We start from the raw sequence: 16118 nt of genomic DNA on the forward strand, positions 1-16118 counted from the left end.
GCGTGAGTAACGATTTGAGGCGAAGCCGAAAATTGTTAATAAAGACGCCACGAGTATTTTTTGACTCAGTTAAACAACGTTGCATACAATACTTTTTCTACGACCAAGCACTTACTTTTAAATAAAATTGTAAAAACTAATATTTTTAATTCAAGAAGTAGCAAACATGGAGGGTACTGGCGGGAAAAGAATGAATGAATGAATGAAATTTAAAAAAACATGTCTATGGTTCACTTATTTGTCAGAGATGACATTTAAAATAAGGTTGGCAACACTGTATTTCATTCAATATTTTTTAAGTGGTCATTACACGAAGTATCGTAAAATCGCCAAAAAGATACTGCGTGTATGCACCAATTCTTTGTTTGGGTTTTTTGGGAATAGACTAAAGACTTGTCTTGACAACTATAAAGTAGGGGTTTAAAGGTGTGTGCACGACCCTTTAAATGACAAATAAAAGTACGGGAATAGAAAAAAAATGTTACATCCTAAAATGAAATAAGGAACTTGAAATGTAGCTTGTTCTTCCTATTAACATGATTATGTTTAATGTCGCTATTATTAACTACTTATGGGTTTGTCTAAACATCTTTTAATACAGTATTAGGTATTGCTTTATTAGGGGTCCGTAGTCAAAAATGGCAAAGCAGGGACTATAAGTAAATATATTTATGTATTTATATTAAACTAGCGACCCGCCCCGGCTTCGCACGGGTTAACAAATTATACACAAACCTTCCTCAAGAATCACTCTATAGGTGAAAACCGCATGAAAATCCGTTCAGTAATTTTTGAGTTTATCGCGAACATACAAACGCACTAACAGACAGAAGCGGCGGAAGTCCCCCAATTTGTTTTATAAGGTGTATTAATTAGTGATAAATAATGTATTTAATATTACTATTCTAGATTTTGTTTAAAGACCATATGCACATACGCATTTTAGTTGGTCCCTTTCACATGAGATCCTGTAGAAATCAAGGGAACTCGTCAAACATCCCCCCCGAACGTCAAACTCGCCATAAATAATCTTGGCCTCTGACACAAGAGACCGCCACTCTGCCCTATTCTGGGCCACTTCACGCCAGTGGGGTACTGAGAGATACTCTGAGGGTGGACAGGTCTTTTAGGGTTTTGTCACGGCAATGGTATCTGGGACACCCTCCGGACTTTTTCCACCCAGCCGCCCCACATACACACTTCTCGCAGCACACATACCTGAGGCATAGGCATACTTTTAGCCAGTTATAGCGATTTCATTATCAGTTTGGAGCAGATTTGATTATGCAGTCAAAAGTTAAGTTAGCCTATGGAACGCCTTGACAGAAAAGCACTACCACATTCAGAAGGTTTTGAGCAGGAATTGATTTAATTAAGAAAATACAGTCAGTAATTAAAGTTTGTATCAAAAAAAATTCACAGCTATTTACAGTTCAAATTTTTAACATTTTGTTTACAGTAGCAATATTTGGTGGTATGAGCAATTATACATATTTCCCTTATGTTGCTATGAGTATAGAAAAGTTAACTTAATATTAAAACCAATCATTTTTGTTCTATCTAATATACACACCAATATAAATAAAATACAAACAGCATTATCGCAACATATTTTTACGAATAAAGTCCTGTATATCACTGTAGCGCTACCTCCTGTTGTTATTTCTCTGATGACCCCGTCCTCTGACATAAGTTTTGTGTCCTCCCATTTTGTTGTCCGATTGGAACGGTTTGTTGTTACTATTGTTGTTGACGGCTGGCGGGGTCGCGCGCTGGGCCGGAGCGGCAGCGGGAGGGGTGGTCGACATGGGGGGTGGGGGCGGGGTAGGTTGTGGCTCACTCATGTTCACTTGCTCATTAAATAACATACAGAACTCGCCTACTTTTTGTATATCTCCAGATTTACCAGCATACAGAGTCAGAGCGCCTCGCCACAAGGCGGCGTACCCCCTCGTGAGCCGCACGATGTCTCCAGGCATGAGTAGGGCGCCCGGTTCGTCCCACACGGAGAGGTTAACCGCGGCGCCTGCGTCCGCTACCCTTAGTGTCCTGACTTCTCTGGCTTCTTTGGTTAACGTCGGTCCACCGACTTCCAGAACTATGAAGACTGCGTTGATGTTTTTCATGCCTGGTTTCAGGTCTTTTATTGCCACATAGTCCGTGCTACCCATTGCGAAAAATGCGAATGCTAAGTTATCGTTCTAGCGTTTGTAGTTGATGTTAGCGACAAAATTACTGTCAAATATAGACGTGCGGCTGCCAATATTACTTTTAAGCGGATTTTTTTTTATAAAAAACGAAAGATTTGCATAAAAAATAACAAATAACAGAAACTAGAAAGTAGTTTGATTTTTTTTTCAATTTTTCACAAATTACAAATGTCAATGTCATTCACTATTTAAGTCCCCATCAGGCTATCAATACAGGATGATTCATGAGACGTGAGCAGGACTAAGCCTACACAATCAGTAAATGTAAAAGAATCGTTTACCACATTATTTAAGGAAATCAATCACGCTTTTTTTCTGTTGTTATACTTTTTGGTAAGGACAAATTTAATTATCGACAATCATGGATACCCTCAAATAACAAGATGGTGCTTGTTATATATTGTTTCGAGCGGGTGATGGGAGTAGAAGTCAAACACCTTATGTATGATAGTATAAGAACATTCTGAACGTTTATTCTCTAAATGCCTATTGTTTTATACACGTTAGGTTGCGCTGACACAAGCAATATGCGTTTATGTCGCAGTAAACCAAAGCGTTACTGCTAAACATTGAAACTGGCTAATCGCCATATTACAACCCTACAACATTTTTAACCGTTGTGACAGCACTTTGAGTCTTGAAGTTATAATGTTTTAAACTGGAGTGAACTGTCACTTTATGAAACTATACTAATTTGAACCTTATCACCGAGACAGAAAGTTGTTCGTACCAGACTAGAGAAAACGGTCCACTTGAGATAGAAAAACCCGAGCCCTGTGTCTCACTCGCACATGTTGCCAATGTTAAAAAGATAGCACGGTGGTAGAAATCATATCGTATATTGATATGATTGAAATTAATTACCTTCTTAATAAGAACTGAGTTCTTATACAATTTTAGTGCTATATTCAAATTACAGTTCTGATATCTTTTAAGTAATTTGTAAATAATTATGTCAATATTATTAATTGATTATTTATTTGTTGTGATGCGCACAACAAATAAAGCATTTAAATTTAACATGGTAGAAATTGTAGTAACTTTTAATATTAATTGGTATCCCAAACTATTCGTGTATTTTCAAAATACGTAAATGGCGCCGCTCAGAATTTATTCGTAAAATATTAAAAAAAAACCGGCCAAGTGCGAGTCGGACTCGCGCACGGAGGGTTCCGCACCATCAACAAAAAATAGTGCAAAACAAGCAAAAAAAAAAAAAAAGCAAAAAAACGGTCACCCATCCAAGTACTGACCACGCCCGACGTTGCTTAACTTCGGTCAAAAATCACGTTTGTTGTATGGGAGCCCCACTTAAATCTTTATTTTATTCTGTTTTTAGTATTTGTTGTTATAGCGGCAACAGAAATACATCATCTGTGAAAATTTCAACTGTCTAGCTATTACGGTTCGTGAGATACAGCCTGGTGACAGACGGACGGACGGACGGACGGACGGACGGACGGACGGACGGACGGACGGACGGACGGACAGCAGAGTCTTAGTAATAGGGTCCCGTTTTTACCCTTTGGGTACGGAACCCTAAAAATGGTTAAAAAATGTTGTGTGAGGGGTTGTAGAAGTGAAAGCTATGCTGATTGTGGAATATCTTTTCACAGGTAAGTCACAATTATTCAATTTTACGATAAAAATATAAAACGATATTGTCAAACTCATTAGGGTGACTATGATGTCGGCACGATGTGGATCGATCTTGCAGAATTCTTATTACGTACTTAATGTAAAAAAAAGTTTACATAAATAGGTGTATATCTTTATTTCGGCATGTTTAATTATTTGGGTGACGTAATGAGAGATATATAATTGCCAAAATTTAAATCCAAAGTCCTTAAACATTACAGACTCATATTTATGTGATTTATACATAATATTTAATTACTGAAACGTTGGTTCAAACTATTTACATATATGTAATCGATTCTATATAGACTGACCACACATTTCCGTCTGTATACAAAGGCGGCAAATTTGAAAATATTGTTGCAATCACAGATCTACGATGAGTACGATGACGCTTACGCTTAATGAATAGCTGAAGTGTGCAAAAGGGAAGCCATCACGTATATGAACCAGTGTTGGCCGAACGTTAATGCCAATTACCATTAAAAATTAACCATTGAAAAGGTTAATTAGAATTAACCATTAACCATTGAAGGAAAATTAATTATCAATTCGCATTAACATCAATTTGCATTAATATTAATTTATTTCGAACCATTAAAAATTAAAAAGAATTAATGGTTAATGCTTTACAAACCATTAAAAATTAAAACAATTTTTAATGACAATTAAAAATATTATTGATAATTATCAATTAACAAAAATATATCGTAATTTTATAAAGGCGCCCGTAATTTTTGTCTAGCTAGTGGAACTCAGGTTTGGTGCAACATAGAAACACGCCGTTTTGGTCATCCGACTCGTCTTGATGAGCACTTGGGAGAGCATTACCCAAGATAGAGCTGATGCTGAAACCTGGCTGTACCTAGTGGAACTCAGGTTTGGTGCAACATAGACACACGCCGTTTTGGTCATCCGACTCGTCTTGATGAGCACTTGGGAGAGCAGTACCCAAGATAGAGCTGATGCTGAACCCTGGCTGTACCTAGTGGAACTGAGGTTTGGTGCAACATAGACACACGCCGTTTTGGTCATCCGACTCGTCTTGATGAGCACTTGGGAGAGCAGTACCCAAGATAGAGCTGATGCTGAACCCTGGCTGTACCTAGTGGAACTCAGGTTTGGTGCAACATAGACACACGCCGTTTTGGTCATCCGACTTGTCTTGATGAGCACTTGGGAGACAAGTACCCAAGATAGAGCTGATGCTGAACAGCTGGCTTTACCTAGTGGAACTCAGGTTTGGTGCAACATAGAAACACGCCGTTTTAGTCATCCGACTCGTCTTGATGAGCACTTGGAAGACCGTACCCAAGATAGAGCTGATGCTGAACCCTGGCTGTACCTAGTGGAACTCAGGTTTAGTGCAACATAGGCACACTTTGTTTTGGTTAACCGTAACCCTGGCTATTTCATATTTCATTTATTCCATAGTCATGAACATAAATTACAATATTTAGCTAACTATCTACTACCTATAAAACATTTCATAACATATCCATAACATATCTATCGTAATCAGTGTGTATAAAAGAAATAGTCAAATAATAATAACATGGTAAAATTAAATAAAAGTTAAAATTAAATAATATTCCATTATTACATATATTACATACATTAAGTTTTTTTATAATTGTAGAAGTAAGTAAATAAAAAAACATTTCATGCAATAATTTAAAATTCAATGTCACAACAAATTAAGATTGACGTATTTTAAGTATTTGTGCTATTTTACTCCGTCAGCCTTTCATCATTTAAAAACTCCTCAAGTGTGTAGTAGCATTTGTGAATAAACATGTCTTTTAATTTATTTTTAAATAATTTGTCACTTGGTTCAAGTTTGATACTGTCCGGAATTTTATTGAAAATTGAAATACAATTATATTGTGGCCCATTTTTGAATATAGCTAAGTTAGCTTTTGGTAGGAGTAATTTGTTTTTATATTGGCTTCTAGTTTTTGATGTTTCCGGTTTTATCGGGAATATGTCTGGGTGGTTTCGAACAAAGAGGGCCGCTTCCATTATAAATATTGAGGGTAGCGTTAACAGATTGAGTTTTATAAAATGGGGGCGGGAGCTATTTGGAATGTGGATATTAGCTAATATGCGGATGTATTTTTTTTGCATGATGAAAAGTTGGTAAGAGTCTACGCTAGCTCCCCACAGGATCACACCATAACGGAGACTCGAGTAGATATACGCAAAATACACAGACAACGCAGATTCAAGATCTGTGTTCGATTTTAGTAGGCTTAGCGCGTAAGTATATCTAGCTATTTTTGTTTTGGTACCTTGAATGTGCGTTTTCCAGTTTAAACTGGAGTCTATTGTGATTCCTAGCAATTTAAATTCGTTAACCTCTTCAATTTCATTATTATTTACTTTTAATTGTAACTCTAAGGGCTTCTTTTGGATGGGTTTAAACTGTATAATTTTGGTTTTATTAAAGTTTATTTCTAAATTGTGGTCCTCGAGCCACTTCTAAACGGTAAGAAGCGTGTTGCAAAGCTGATTGTTACATTCAATACTATCCGTACCGTATACCTAGTGGAACTCAGGTTTGGTGCAACATAGGCCCACGCTATTTAGGTCATCCGTCACATCTTAATGAACACTTGGCAGAGCAGTACCCGAAATAGGGCTGATGCTGAACCCTGGCTGTACCTAATGGAACTTAGGTTTGGTGCAACATAGGCCCACGCTATTATGGTCATCCGTCACATCTTGACGAGCACTTGGGAGAGCAGTACCAAAGATAGAGCTGATGCTGAACCCTGGCTGTACCTAGTGGAACTCAGGTTTGGTGCAACATAGGCACACTTTGTTTTGGTTAACCGATTTGTCGTCGTGTCGTGTGTCTATGTTGCACCAAACCTGAGTTCCACTAGGTACTGCCAGGGTTCAGCATCAGCTCTATCTTGGGTACTGCTCTCCCAAGTGCTCATCAAAACGAGTCGGATGACCAAAACGGCGTTTGTCTATGTTGCACCAGACCTGAGTTCCATTAGGTACTGCCAGGGTTCAGCATCAGCTCTATCTTGGGCACTGCTCTCCCAAGTGCTCATCAAGACGAGTCGGATGACCAAAACGGCGTTTGTCTATGTTGCACCAAACCTGAGTTCCATTAGGTACTGCCAGGGTTCAGTATCAGCTCTATCTTGGGTACTGCTCTCCCAAGTGCTCATCAAGACGAGTCGGATGACCAAAACGGCATTTGTCTATGTTGCACCAAACCTGAGTTCCATTAGGTACTGCCAGGGTTCAGCATCAGCTCTATCTTGGTTACTGCTCTCCCAAGTGCTCATCAAGACGAGTCGGATGACCAAAACGCCGTTTATCTATGTTGCACCAAACCTGAGTTCCACTAGGTACTGCCAGGGTTCAGCATCAGCTCTATCTTGGATACTGCTCTCCCAAGTGCTCATCAAGACGAGTCGGATGACCAAAACGGCGTTTGTCTATGTTGCACCAAACCTGAGTTCCATTAGGTACAGCCAGGGTTCAGCATCAGCTCTATCTTGGGTACTGCTCTCCCAAGTGCTCATCAAGACGAGTCGGATGACCAAAACGGCGTGTGTCTATGTTGCACCAAACCTGAGTTCCACTAGGTACTGCCAGGGTTCAGCATCAGCTCTATCTTGGGTACTGCTCTCCCAAGTGCTCATCAAGACGAGTCGGATGACCAAAACGGCGTTTGTCTATGTTGCACCAAACCTGAGTTCCATTAGGTACTGCCAGGGTTCAGCATCAGCTCTATCTTGGGTACTGCTCTCCCAAGTGCTCATCAAGACGAGGCGGATGACCAAAACGGCGTTTATCTATGTTGCACCAAATCTGAGTTCCACTAGGTACAGCCAGGGTTCAGCATCAGCTCTATCTTGGGTACTGCTCTCCCAAGTGCTCATCAAGACGAGTCGGATGACCAAAACGGCGTTTATCTATGTTGCACCAAACCTGAGTTCCATTAGGTACTGCCAGGGTTCAGCATCAGCTCTATCTTGGGTACTGCTCTCCCAAGTGCTCATCAAGACGAGTCGGTTGACCAAAACGGCGTGTGTCTATGTTGCACCAAACCTGAGTTCCACTAGGTACTGCCAGGGTTCAGCATCAGCTCTATCTTGGGTACTGCTCTCCCAAGTGCTCATCAAGACGAGTCGGATGACCAAAACGGCGTTTGTCTATGTTGCACTAAACCTGAGTTCCATTAGGTACTGCCAGGGTTCAGCATCAGCTCTATCTTGGGTACTGCTCTCCCAAGTGCTCATCAAGACGAGGCGGATGACCAAAACGGCGTTTATCTATGTTGCACCAAATCTGAGTTCCACTAGGTACAGCCAGGGTTCAGCATCAGCTCTATCTTGGGTACTGCTCTCCCAAGTGCTCATCAAGACGAGTCGGCTGACCAAAACGGCGTGTGTCTATGTTGCACCAAACCTGAGTTCCACTAGGTACTGCCAGGGTTCAGCATCAGCTCTATCTTGGGTACTGCTCTCCCAAATGCTCATCAAGACGAGTCGGATGACCAAAATGGCGTTTGTCTATGTTGCACCAAACCTGAGTTCCATTAGGTACTGCCAGGGTTCAGCATCAGCTCTATCTTGGGTACTGCTCTCCCAAGTGCTCATCAAGACGAGTCGGATGACCAAAACGGCGTGTGTCTATGTTGCACCAAACCTGAGTTCCACTAGGTACCTACTGCCAGGTTTCAGGGTCATTTTGTTGTCTTATTTTAAAATATCACGACCTGATAATTCACTGAAGCTTGTATTCATATGCTTATTTTTAATTTTAATACCTAGCTCCAAGTTTCTAAGCAATAGTAACATTAATTATTAGTTTATGAAAAAATTGATTTAATTGTATTAAACATTTATTTAGATTGACAATCAATGTAATTAAACGTCTCAAAATTCAATTCTAATTAACTTTAATTAAATTGATGCGTAATGCAATTGATTAATTGCGGATTTAATGGTTAATGGAAATGATTAATTGTTAATTAGAATTACACATTACGGCCAACACTGATATGAACACACCATGAGTATGATATTGATAGTGATAGGTATTTTTTTAAATTATTAAGAGCATAAATAGGGTAAGATGTCGGTTTACACAGTTAAATGTAAGTTTTTATTTCTTTGTGTGCTAATATTTGATAATTTTAATCAATAATCAACATAATTTGGTGAAAAAACCTAAATTGTTACGCTACGCTAGGGCTTGAAACCCTTGGAACTCGAGTCGGACTCGCACTTGGCCGGTTTTTTCCTTTTGAGGTACGGTACGGTATTTGAAAATGTAATCAATTACGACTAAATTAAGTAAGGTTGTGTGAAGCGTTTTACAGAAGAGAAAAAAAACTATATCCATCCCTTTTCTGGGGCAATTATACTAGCATAGGGAAAAGAGAGTATGATTCTCTCTGACTATGCACGAATGAGAAAAGATTTTGGCCAAACTATACATTTAAACTTATCCTAATATCCCACATACATATGACGTATGGTCATCCTAATTAGCAGTGTTTTACCTACCAATAAAACACTTATTAAGCGAAATACCTTATTCGAAGCATATTAATTATATATTTGAGAGTGGCAACATTGATTGCTATGACGTTACGGCTGCTGAATAGTTGCAATTCCCACTCCTTTTACCCCCTCCCTAAATTTCCGTTTTTACCTGCTTGCCACCAGGGGCTCTGGCTTGCCTTCATTGAATCTCAAATTTAATTATTTATTAATATTATGATTAATTTATTTATTGCAATGTTCCACATAAACAGCAATTCGGGTAATTGTGTAGGTTTACTGATGTTTTTTATATTATGGACTGCAGTGAAGTGAAAGTGAAAATAGAATGGTGTTTCAACTATAAAAATAAGATTTTAAGATGTCAGTGGATCATTGCAATCTACCGCCAGGCCGGCCTAAAAGTATATGCTTCGAATAAGGTATTTCGCTTAATAAGTGTTTTATTGGTAGGTAAAACACTGCTATTAAGCTTCTTACCGTTATTCGAAGCATATTAATTATATATTTGAGATCTGTCTGTGACCGCCTGGTGGCCAGATGCCAATGTGAATCAGATAAGTAATATAATGTGTACGATTCGTGGGAAAGTGCCCTCAGCTATAATCGTGAACATTATAAACAGGATTTCCAATGGGAAAAAGGGTTGGATAGTGTGATGTGAGAAAACACAAAGATACCGATCGTCATAAACAATTGTTTATTTAACCATAATAGTTTCACTTAATCTATAGATGCTAAAGTAAATCATACATTTCATTAACTATATGCTACACTGGTTTATTCTAATTTCCTTGTTAGTAGTGTTCAACTACAATTAACATAACACATCATAAAGTATACTTGTAAATGATCCTTACTAGCAGGTAAGTACCTATGAAACATTTTAGGTTATAATCAGCTGCAAGTGACACACTGTAATACATCTGTAATAGTACATACTGTAGTAGTGTTTAACTACAAATAACATAACACATTAGTCATAACGTTTACTTATAATTGATTCTTACTAGCAGGTAAGTATTGTAATCAGCTGCAAGTGACAAATGAGTAATTTAAATAAAATAAAATTTAATAACACCTACATTTATTTGTTTTATTTACTTCTCGTGTATCTCAAAGGCAAGTACATAAGGTAAATATCACCAATCACTAAGTATATAGCAAATTTCTTAATTCTTAATTATCAAATAGGGGCAAAACAATTTGTTATCGACGATGCAGCTGCTAGAGGTCTAATCTCTCTACGGTAAAAGTTAAGGAATGTGTTCTGTGAGCGCCAGTTACCGCGAGCTAAGATATCGTCTAAAGGAAAGTCCTGTACCCAATTTTTAGAAGCCACTGCGGGGCGCACGCTGCCGGGGCTTGCCTGGATGCCTGCGTCTAGCAGTACTTTTTTAATCCAGTTCGCGATAACTGTACGCGAAGCAGACTTAGGAGTCCCAGAAACTGTAATAAACAGATTATTAGATTTACATTTGTTACGTCTGTCGGCTGACAATGAAATTACTTTTTTGATCCAAAACACTGGGTCTAGGTTCTTACATTCACTGTTTTGAAATAAGCGCCAGCCTGATTGTCTATTTGAAACGGAGTCTGTCTTTGATCCAAAAATCGGCCAAAATGTTATTAAATTCTCAGATACGATACAATTATCGCTATTTATAGATAATAATGTGAGGTCATGTACTCTGCGTCCTGAGCACAATAAGAGCAAAATCGCAGCTCGCTTCGTACATTCATAAAAGCTATTTTCATCTATTGTACTGTTTTTCAGCCAATTTATAAGAATTTCTGTATCCCAAATAGGGACTTTGTCCGCCTTTGGAGCTTTAATGGAAATAGCTTTTAGTGCATGTCTTACCAGGGCATGAGAACTTAAATTTACCTGGTTATCAGGGTCAGTCAAGGTGGCAATTGCTGATTTATGCACTAAGATCGTAGAGTAAGATAAACCGACTTTTTGATGCAAATCTATCAAGAATCTGGCAAAGTCTGCTGCCGATGGTTTTAATGTATCGACTTTATTGTCCTGGGTCCATGAACACCACCTTTTCCAAGCTGGTTGATATGTTTTTCGGGAGGATTCCCGCCAGCTAGATAGCAACAAATCCTTTTGTTCTTGGGACCAATTATTCACACTTTTCGCCCACCCCCACATTTCCATACTTCCAGGGTCATCGAATGGACCTGGGGCGGTGGTCGGCCCGTGGTCGTGTCTACTAATACTTGATCGAGAGCGAGTATTGTAAACGGCGGGGCTAGGGCTCGGTTTTTGAGATCTGGTCTCCAAAATGTTTTCGGCCACCGTGGGGCTACAATTAAGTATATTCCTCTGGCCGTGTTCAGGTGGGCTAGCACCTGGGGTATTAGAAGTGGTGGTGGGAACACCCATGCTAGTTGGTAGCACCACGTTCGGCTGAATGCATTGTGGAATTTGGCTAGAAGATCTGTCGCGTCGATCGAGACGTAGCTGGGGACCACATGCGCTGTCGCGGAGGCGAATAAGTCTATAGTCGGGGTGCCCCACTTTGAAAATATCTTCTTCGTTTTCATGGGCAGGAGATGCCACTCTGGAATGAGCGACAGGCGAGACAGGCGATCTGCTTCGCAATTGTACTTCCCGGGGAGATAATGAATTTGAACGTGAATATTGTATAGGTCTAGAAGGTGAAAAATCTGGTAGCATATATTCATCAGGGGTAATGATCGGGTTCCTCCTTCGTGTTTGAGGAAGGCGACCACTGATCGGTTGTCGCTCTGAATCATCACTGATGAATTTGCTAGGTAATAACCGCAACGTTTTAGCGCGTAAAGCACTGCCAGCATTTCCCTCTGGTTTGAATGGAGACTGGCTTCGGCTCTGGTCCAATGACCCCATAACTTTATATTGTTCAGTTGAGCTCCCCATGCTAGCGATGATGCGTCTGTCACCAAGTAATGACGAACCGGGGGATAATGGATCATAGATTTGTTTTCGACCTCGCTTAGCCACCAATACAGTTCGTCCTGGGCTTCTTGAGGAATCGGAAGCCGGCGGTAAGAGGGCTGGTAAAGAAGGCTTTGACAAAACTTTAATAGGGCTCTGTGGTTCAAGCGGCCTCGTGGTACAGGGAAGCTTGCAAAGTTGAGGGAGCCTACTATACTTTGAACCTCTTCTAGGCAGGCTGAGCTGTGCTTTAGTAGTTTTAGTACTTTTTGCCTCAGAGCAGTGCATTTCTTCGCCGGAAGGAATTTCATGTTCGAATGTGGGTCCCAGCATATTCCGAGATATTCTAAAACCCTTTGAGGGGTTAATATGGATTTGGCTCGATTTATTTTCCACCCTAACTGTTCTAAGGTCTGTGTCGCTTCTAAAGCCTGATTTGCTAAGACCCGGGGGTTTTGGTTCGCAAGAAGGAAATCGTCTAAGTAGACTAAAATCCGAAATCCTCTTTCCCGTAGGATTTGGGCAACCCAGTTGGTCAGGGAGGCAAACATTTTTGGAGCGCAAGCGATGCCGAACGGCAGGCAGGTCATTTGCATTAATTGACCTTTGAAAATCAATCTTAGAAACCGTTTTTGGTTCGTTGCGACTGGCAGGTGGAAATAGGCATCCGAGAGGTCTATTTTTATCAGCCAATCTGAAGGCTGTAGGAATGCCGGGATTGCATGCATGTTTGGTAACTTGAATTTCAGCTGTGGTAAGTACTGATTCAGCCTTTTTAAATTGAAAATTGGCCGGAATGTGCCATCGCTTTTGGGGGTCAAGAACATAGGGGAGACGAAACTGAGACCTGAGCTCGCATGTTCTAGCACTCCCATCTTTAGTAGCTTTTGTATAGCTTCTTGCATTTGGGGCGAGTAAGGGGTTTGAAATTTTAGGTTGGGCATTGCCAGCGGGGGCGGTATGTAAAAGGGGATTTGAAACCCTTGTATTAATTTTATTAATTTTGAAGGGGCGTTTAATAGCTTCCAGTTTTCCACAAATTCCTTTAACTGCCCCGTCCGAAAACTTATCGAGTCAGAATTTCCGTTTTGAATTATAGTCCCTGCGCGGGACGTACTGGCCCCCTTGTTTTTGGTTTCGGGCACCTTGCTGGTATGCATACGGGCCCTGTGACCTCGATCCGTTGCCACGTTGGCGCGGGGCCTTCCCTTGACTTCCCACAAATGTGCCTGGTCTTGGTTGGCGAAAAGGGCCGCGCCAAGCCATAGGTGCAAAATTATAGTTGCCTTGCGCAGGCACAGGTAAGAAAGGTCTAGGCATGGTCATGAGCAAGCCTGAAGGGTCGTAAGCGCCCTGCGCGGGTGCTTTTTGAGTGTTATTAGCCTGATTTAAGCCTGCTTGCGCAGCAGGTTTGTTTTGGGTTGGCGGTCGGACCGGCCAGAAACATTTAGCTACTCCACCTTGTTTTTCAATAGCTGAAGAGAGCGGTTCTTTTTGAAAAATGAATTGAGGGCTTGGGGGGATCTTTCTTAAGGATTCTTTGAAAAATTTATCTTTTACAGATCGGAGAATACTGTCCCGTCTTTGCTGTATAAGGTCAGCACGGTGACCACACGCTAATTGCAAAACATCGTTTGAAATCTTTTGGAAAGAGCCCTCTATAAACAGTTCTTTAATTTTATTTTGCAAAGACTCGGGATTAAGTTCTGTAGTGGTTCTAGCCCACGTAACTAAGGAATCAAAGCAAGATTCGGCAGTTTCGCCTTGTTTTATCAAGGCTTGCGTGATGGCCGCAAAACCACGCTCAAGGACGCTCAAGTTCGAAAACTTATCAAAAGGCTTCAATTCATCATTTGTTTCTAATTCTGTAAAGGCTGGTTGAGAGCAATAAAGTTTCTGTACCTCAGAATATCTAACGCTTGACCAGTTTTCTGAATCAAAGTGTTGAACAGCCGTTAAGAGGTCAACGTGAGCGGGCAAAGACTTTGGTACAGGCGGTTCTTTTAAAACCGTATTGAATGCTAACTTTAATGCAGCTACATCCTTATTAGGAACCGGGGCTTCGGTTTCTTCCGCTTCATATAATTCGCCGCTCACGTTACCCTCAATTTCATCACCTTCAATAAAAGATGGGTCTGCGGGACCCGGTGATTGAAATTGCAGCATATTGCTGATGCAATTTTGGATGTCACTGACCTGGTTTGCCAATTGCTGTATGACAACGTTACTTCGCTGTCGCTTACGTTTCGGTCCTGATTTGGTTTTCTTTGCTTTCCTTTTATAAGCCCGACGAGAAGGACGTGATGGTCCTAAAGGAAGCGGCTGTTGAGATGATGGCCCCGGAATCGGCTCCAATGACTGCCCCGGAGTGGGTGCAACCTCGTCAGAGTCGGAAGATGAGCTAGTACTAGACGTACTAGAGTCCGACATCGTTCTGCAATAGTAGTTTATGCAACAGTGATATAATAAGGGTTCTTAAAATTCAAGGGTCGAAGTTACAAAACGAGACGTAGTCGAGTTTTGTAAAAAAAGACCCGAGAATTTTAAGAACCAATTATGAGCTGTTGCATACATTACTTTTTCTATGACAGCTGCAGCAAAAAAAAAGAGTTATTATTAAAAAAAAAGAGTTATTATTTAAAAAAAATTGAGTTATTATTTAAAAAAAAAAAGAGTTATTATTGTAAATGAAAACATACCTCTTTCAATCAAGATGATCGGAACTTGTATCTTTAAAAAAAATAAAGCAGTTGTATTATACTCATAAGATGACTGCTAGCAGTCATCTTATGAGCCTATAGACAAATCATTCAAATGACATTGCTTTAGATATCACTGTCAGTCATTTAATTGACACATTTAAGTGCTGGAGTAGAAAAAATAAATTAGTATTATACACTTGTATTTAAAAACACCACTTTTTCGAACGGTAAAACCGTTAGTTATTTTTAAATTTAAATAAATCAGCTTGACTTACAAATGTCTTCAATTTGTAAGCACGACCGTACCGTTTCGCATTCAAGATGCCAATGAAGGCAAGCCAGAGCCCCTGGTGGCAAGCAGGTAAAAACGGAAATTTAGGGAGGGGGTAAAAGGAGTGGGAATTGCAACTATTCAGCAGCCGTAACGTCATAGCAATCAATGTTGCCACTCTCAAATATATAATTAATATGCTTCGAATAACGGTAAGAAGCTTAATAGAACGAGATGCAAGGCTCTGGTTTGACTTCTCATGTGGACACACTTTTTGGCCAGTGTACTCGATCCAGTTTATTCTCTAGGTCCGTGCTTTGAGTATAAAGAAAATAAAATGTCACACTTGAGTGAGATACGATTTTTCAAAAGTAACCAAACTCCGATGACATTAAATTTGGCACTTGTTATGGATAAAACAAAGAGGGTGACCATAACTGTCGTAAATAAAATAATACTTTTTTTTAAACAGTATAGAATAAATTAAAGTTAATCTCACAAATACTGGTACGTAAAAGTTGTTTATAACTTACTGTATGCGTAGGCTTGATCCTGCTCACGTCTCCTGAATCATTCTGTATATGATGTATACTTGGTCAACCAGATCTTGCCAGTAGAAAAAGGCGGCAAATTTGAAAAATGTAGGCGCGAAGGGATATCGTCCTATAGAAAATTTGAATTTCGCGCCTTTTTTTACTGACAAGATTTGGTTGACCATCTATATTATAATTGCCAGCGCATTTCGCATTAATAGCCGTAAGTGAGAGCGAGATGGAGTTCTGAGTATCTGTTTCTCGCTCTCACTTATGGGTCCGGCGAACTAAGGTCGCGGTG

General features: G+C 40.0%; 1 protein-coding gene across 1 annotated transcript; it reads right to left on the minus strand.

Moving 5' to 3' along the window:
* Positions 1 to 1569: 1569 nt before the first annotated feature.
* Positions 1570 to 2228, minus strand: LOC134658121 (SOSS complex subunit B homolog). Its single transcript, XM_063513728.1, has one exon. It carries the CDS (start codon positions 2169 to 2171, stop codon positions 1647 to 1649), a length of 525 nt encoding a protein of 174 aa, XP_063369798.1. The 5' UTR covers positions 2172 to 2228; the 3' UTR covers positions 1570 to 1646.
* Positions 2229 to 16118: the final 13890 nt, after the last annotated feature.

This window comes from Cydia amplana, chromosome 21, assembly GCF_948474715.1.
Source record: "Cydia amplana chromosome 21, ilCydAmpl1.1, whole genome shotgun sequence".
In the NCBI taxonomy this organism is placed as follows: domain Eukaryota; kingdom Metazoa; phylum Arthropoda; class Insecta; order Lepidoptera; family Tortricidae; genus Cydia; species Cydia amplana.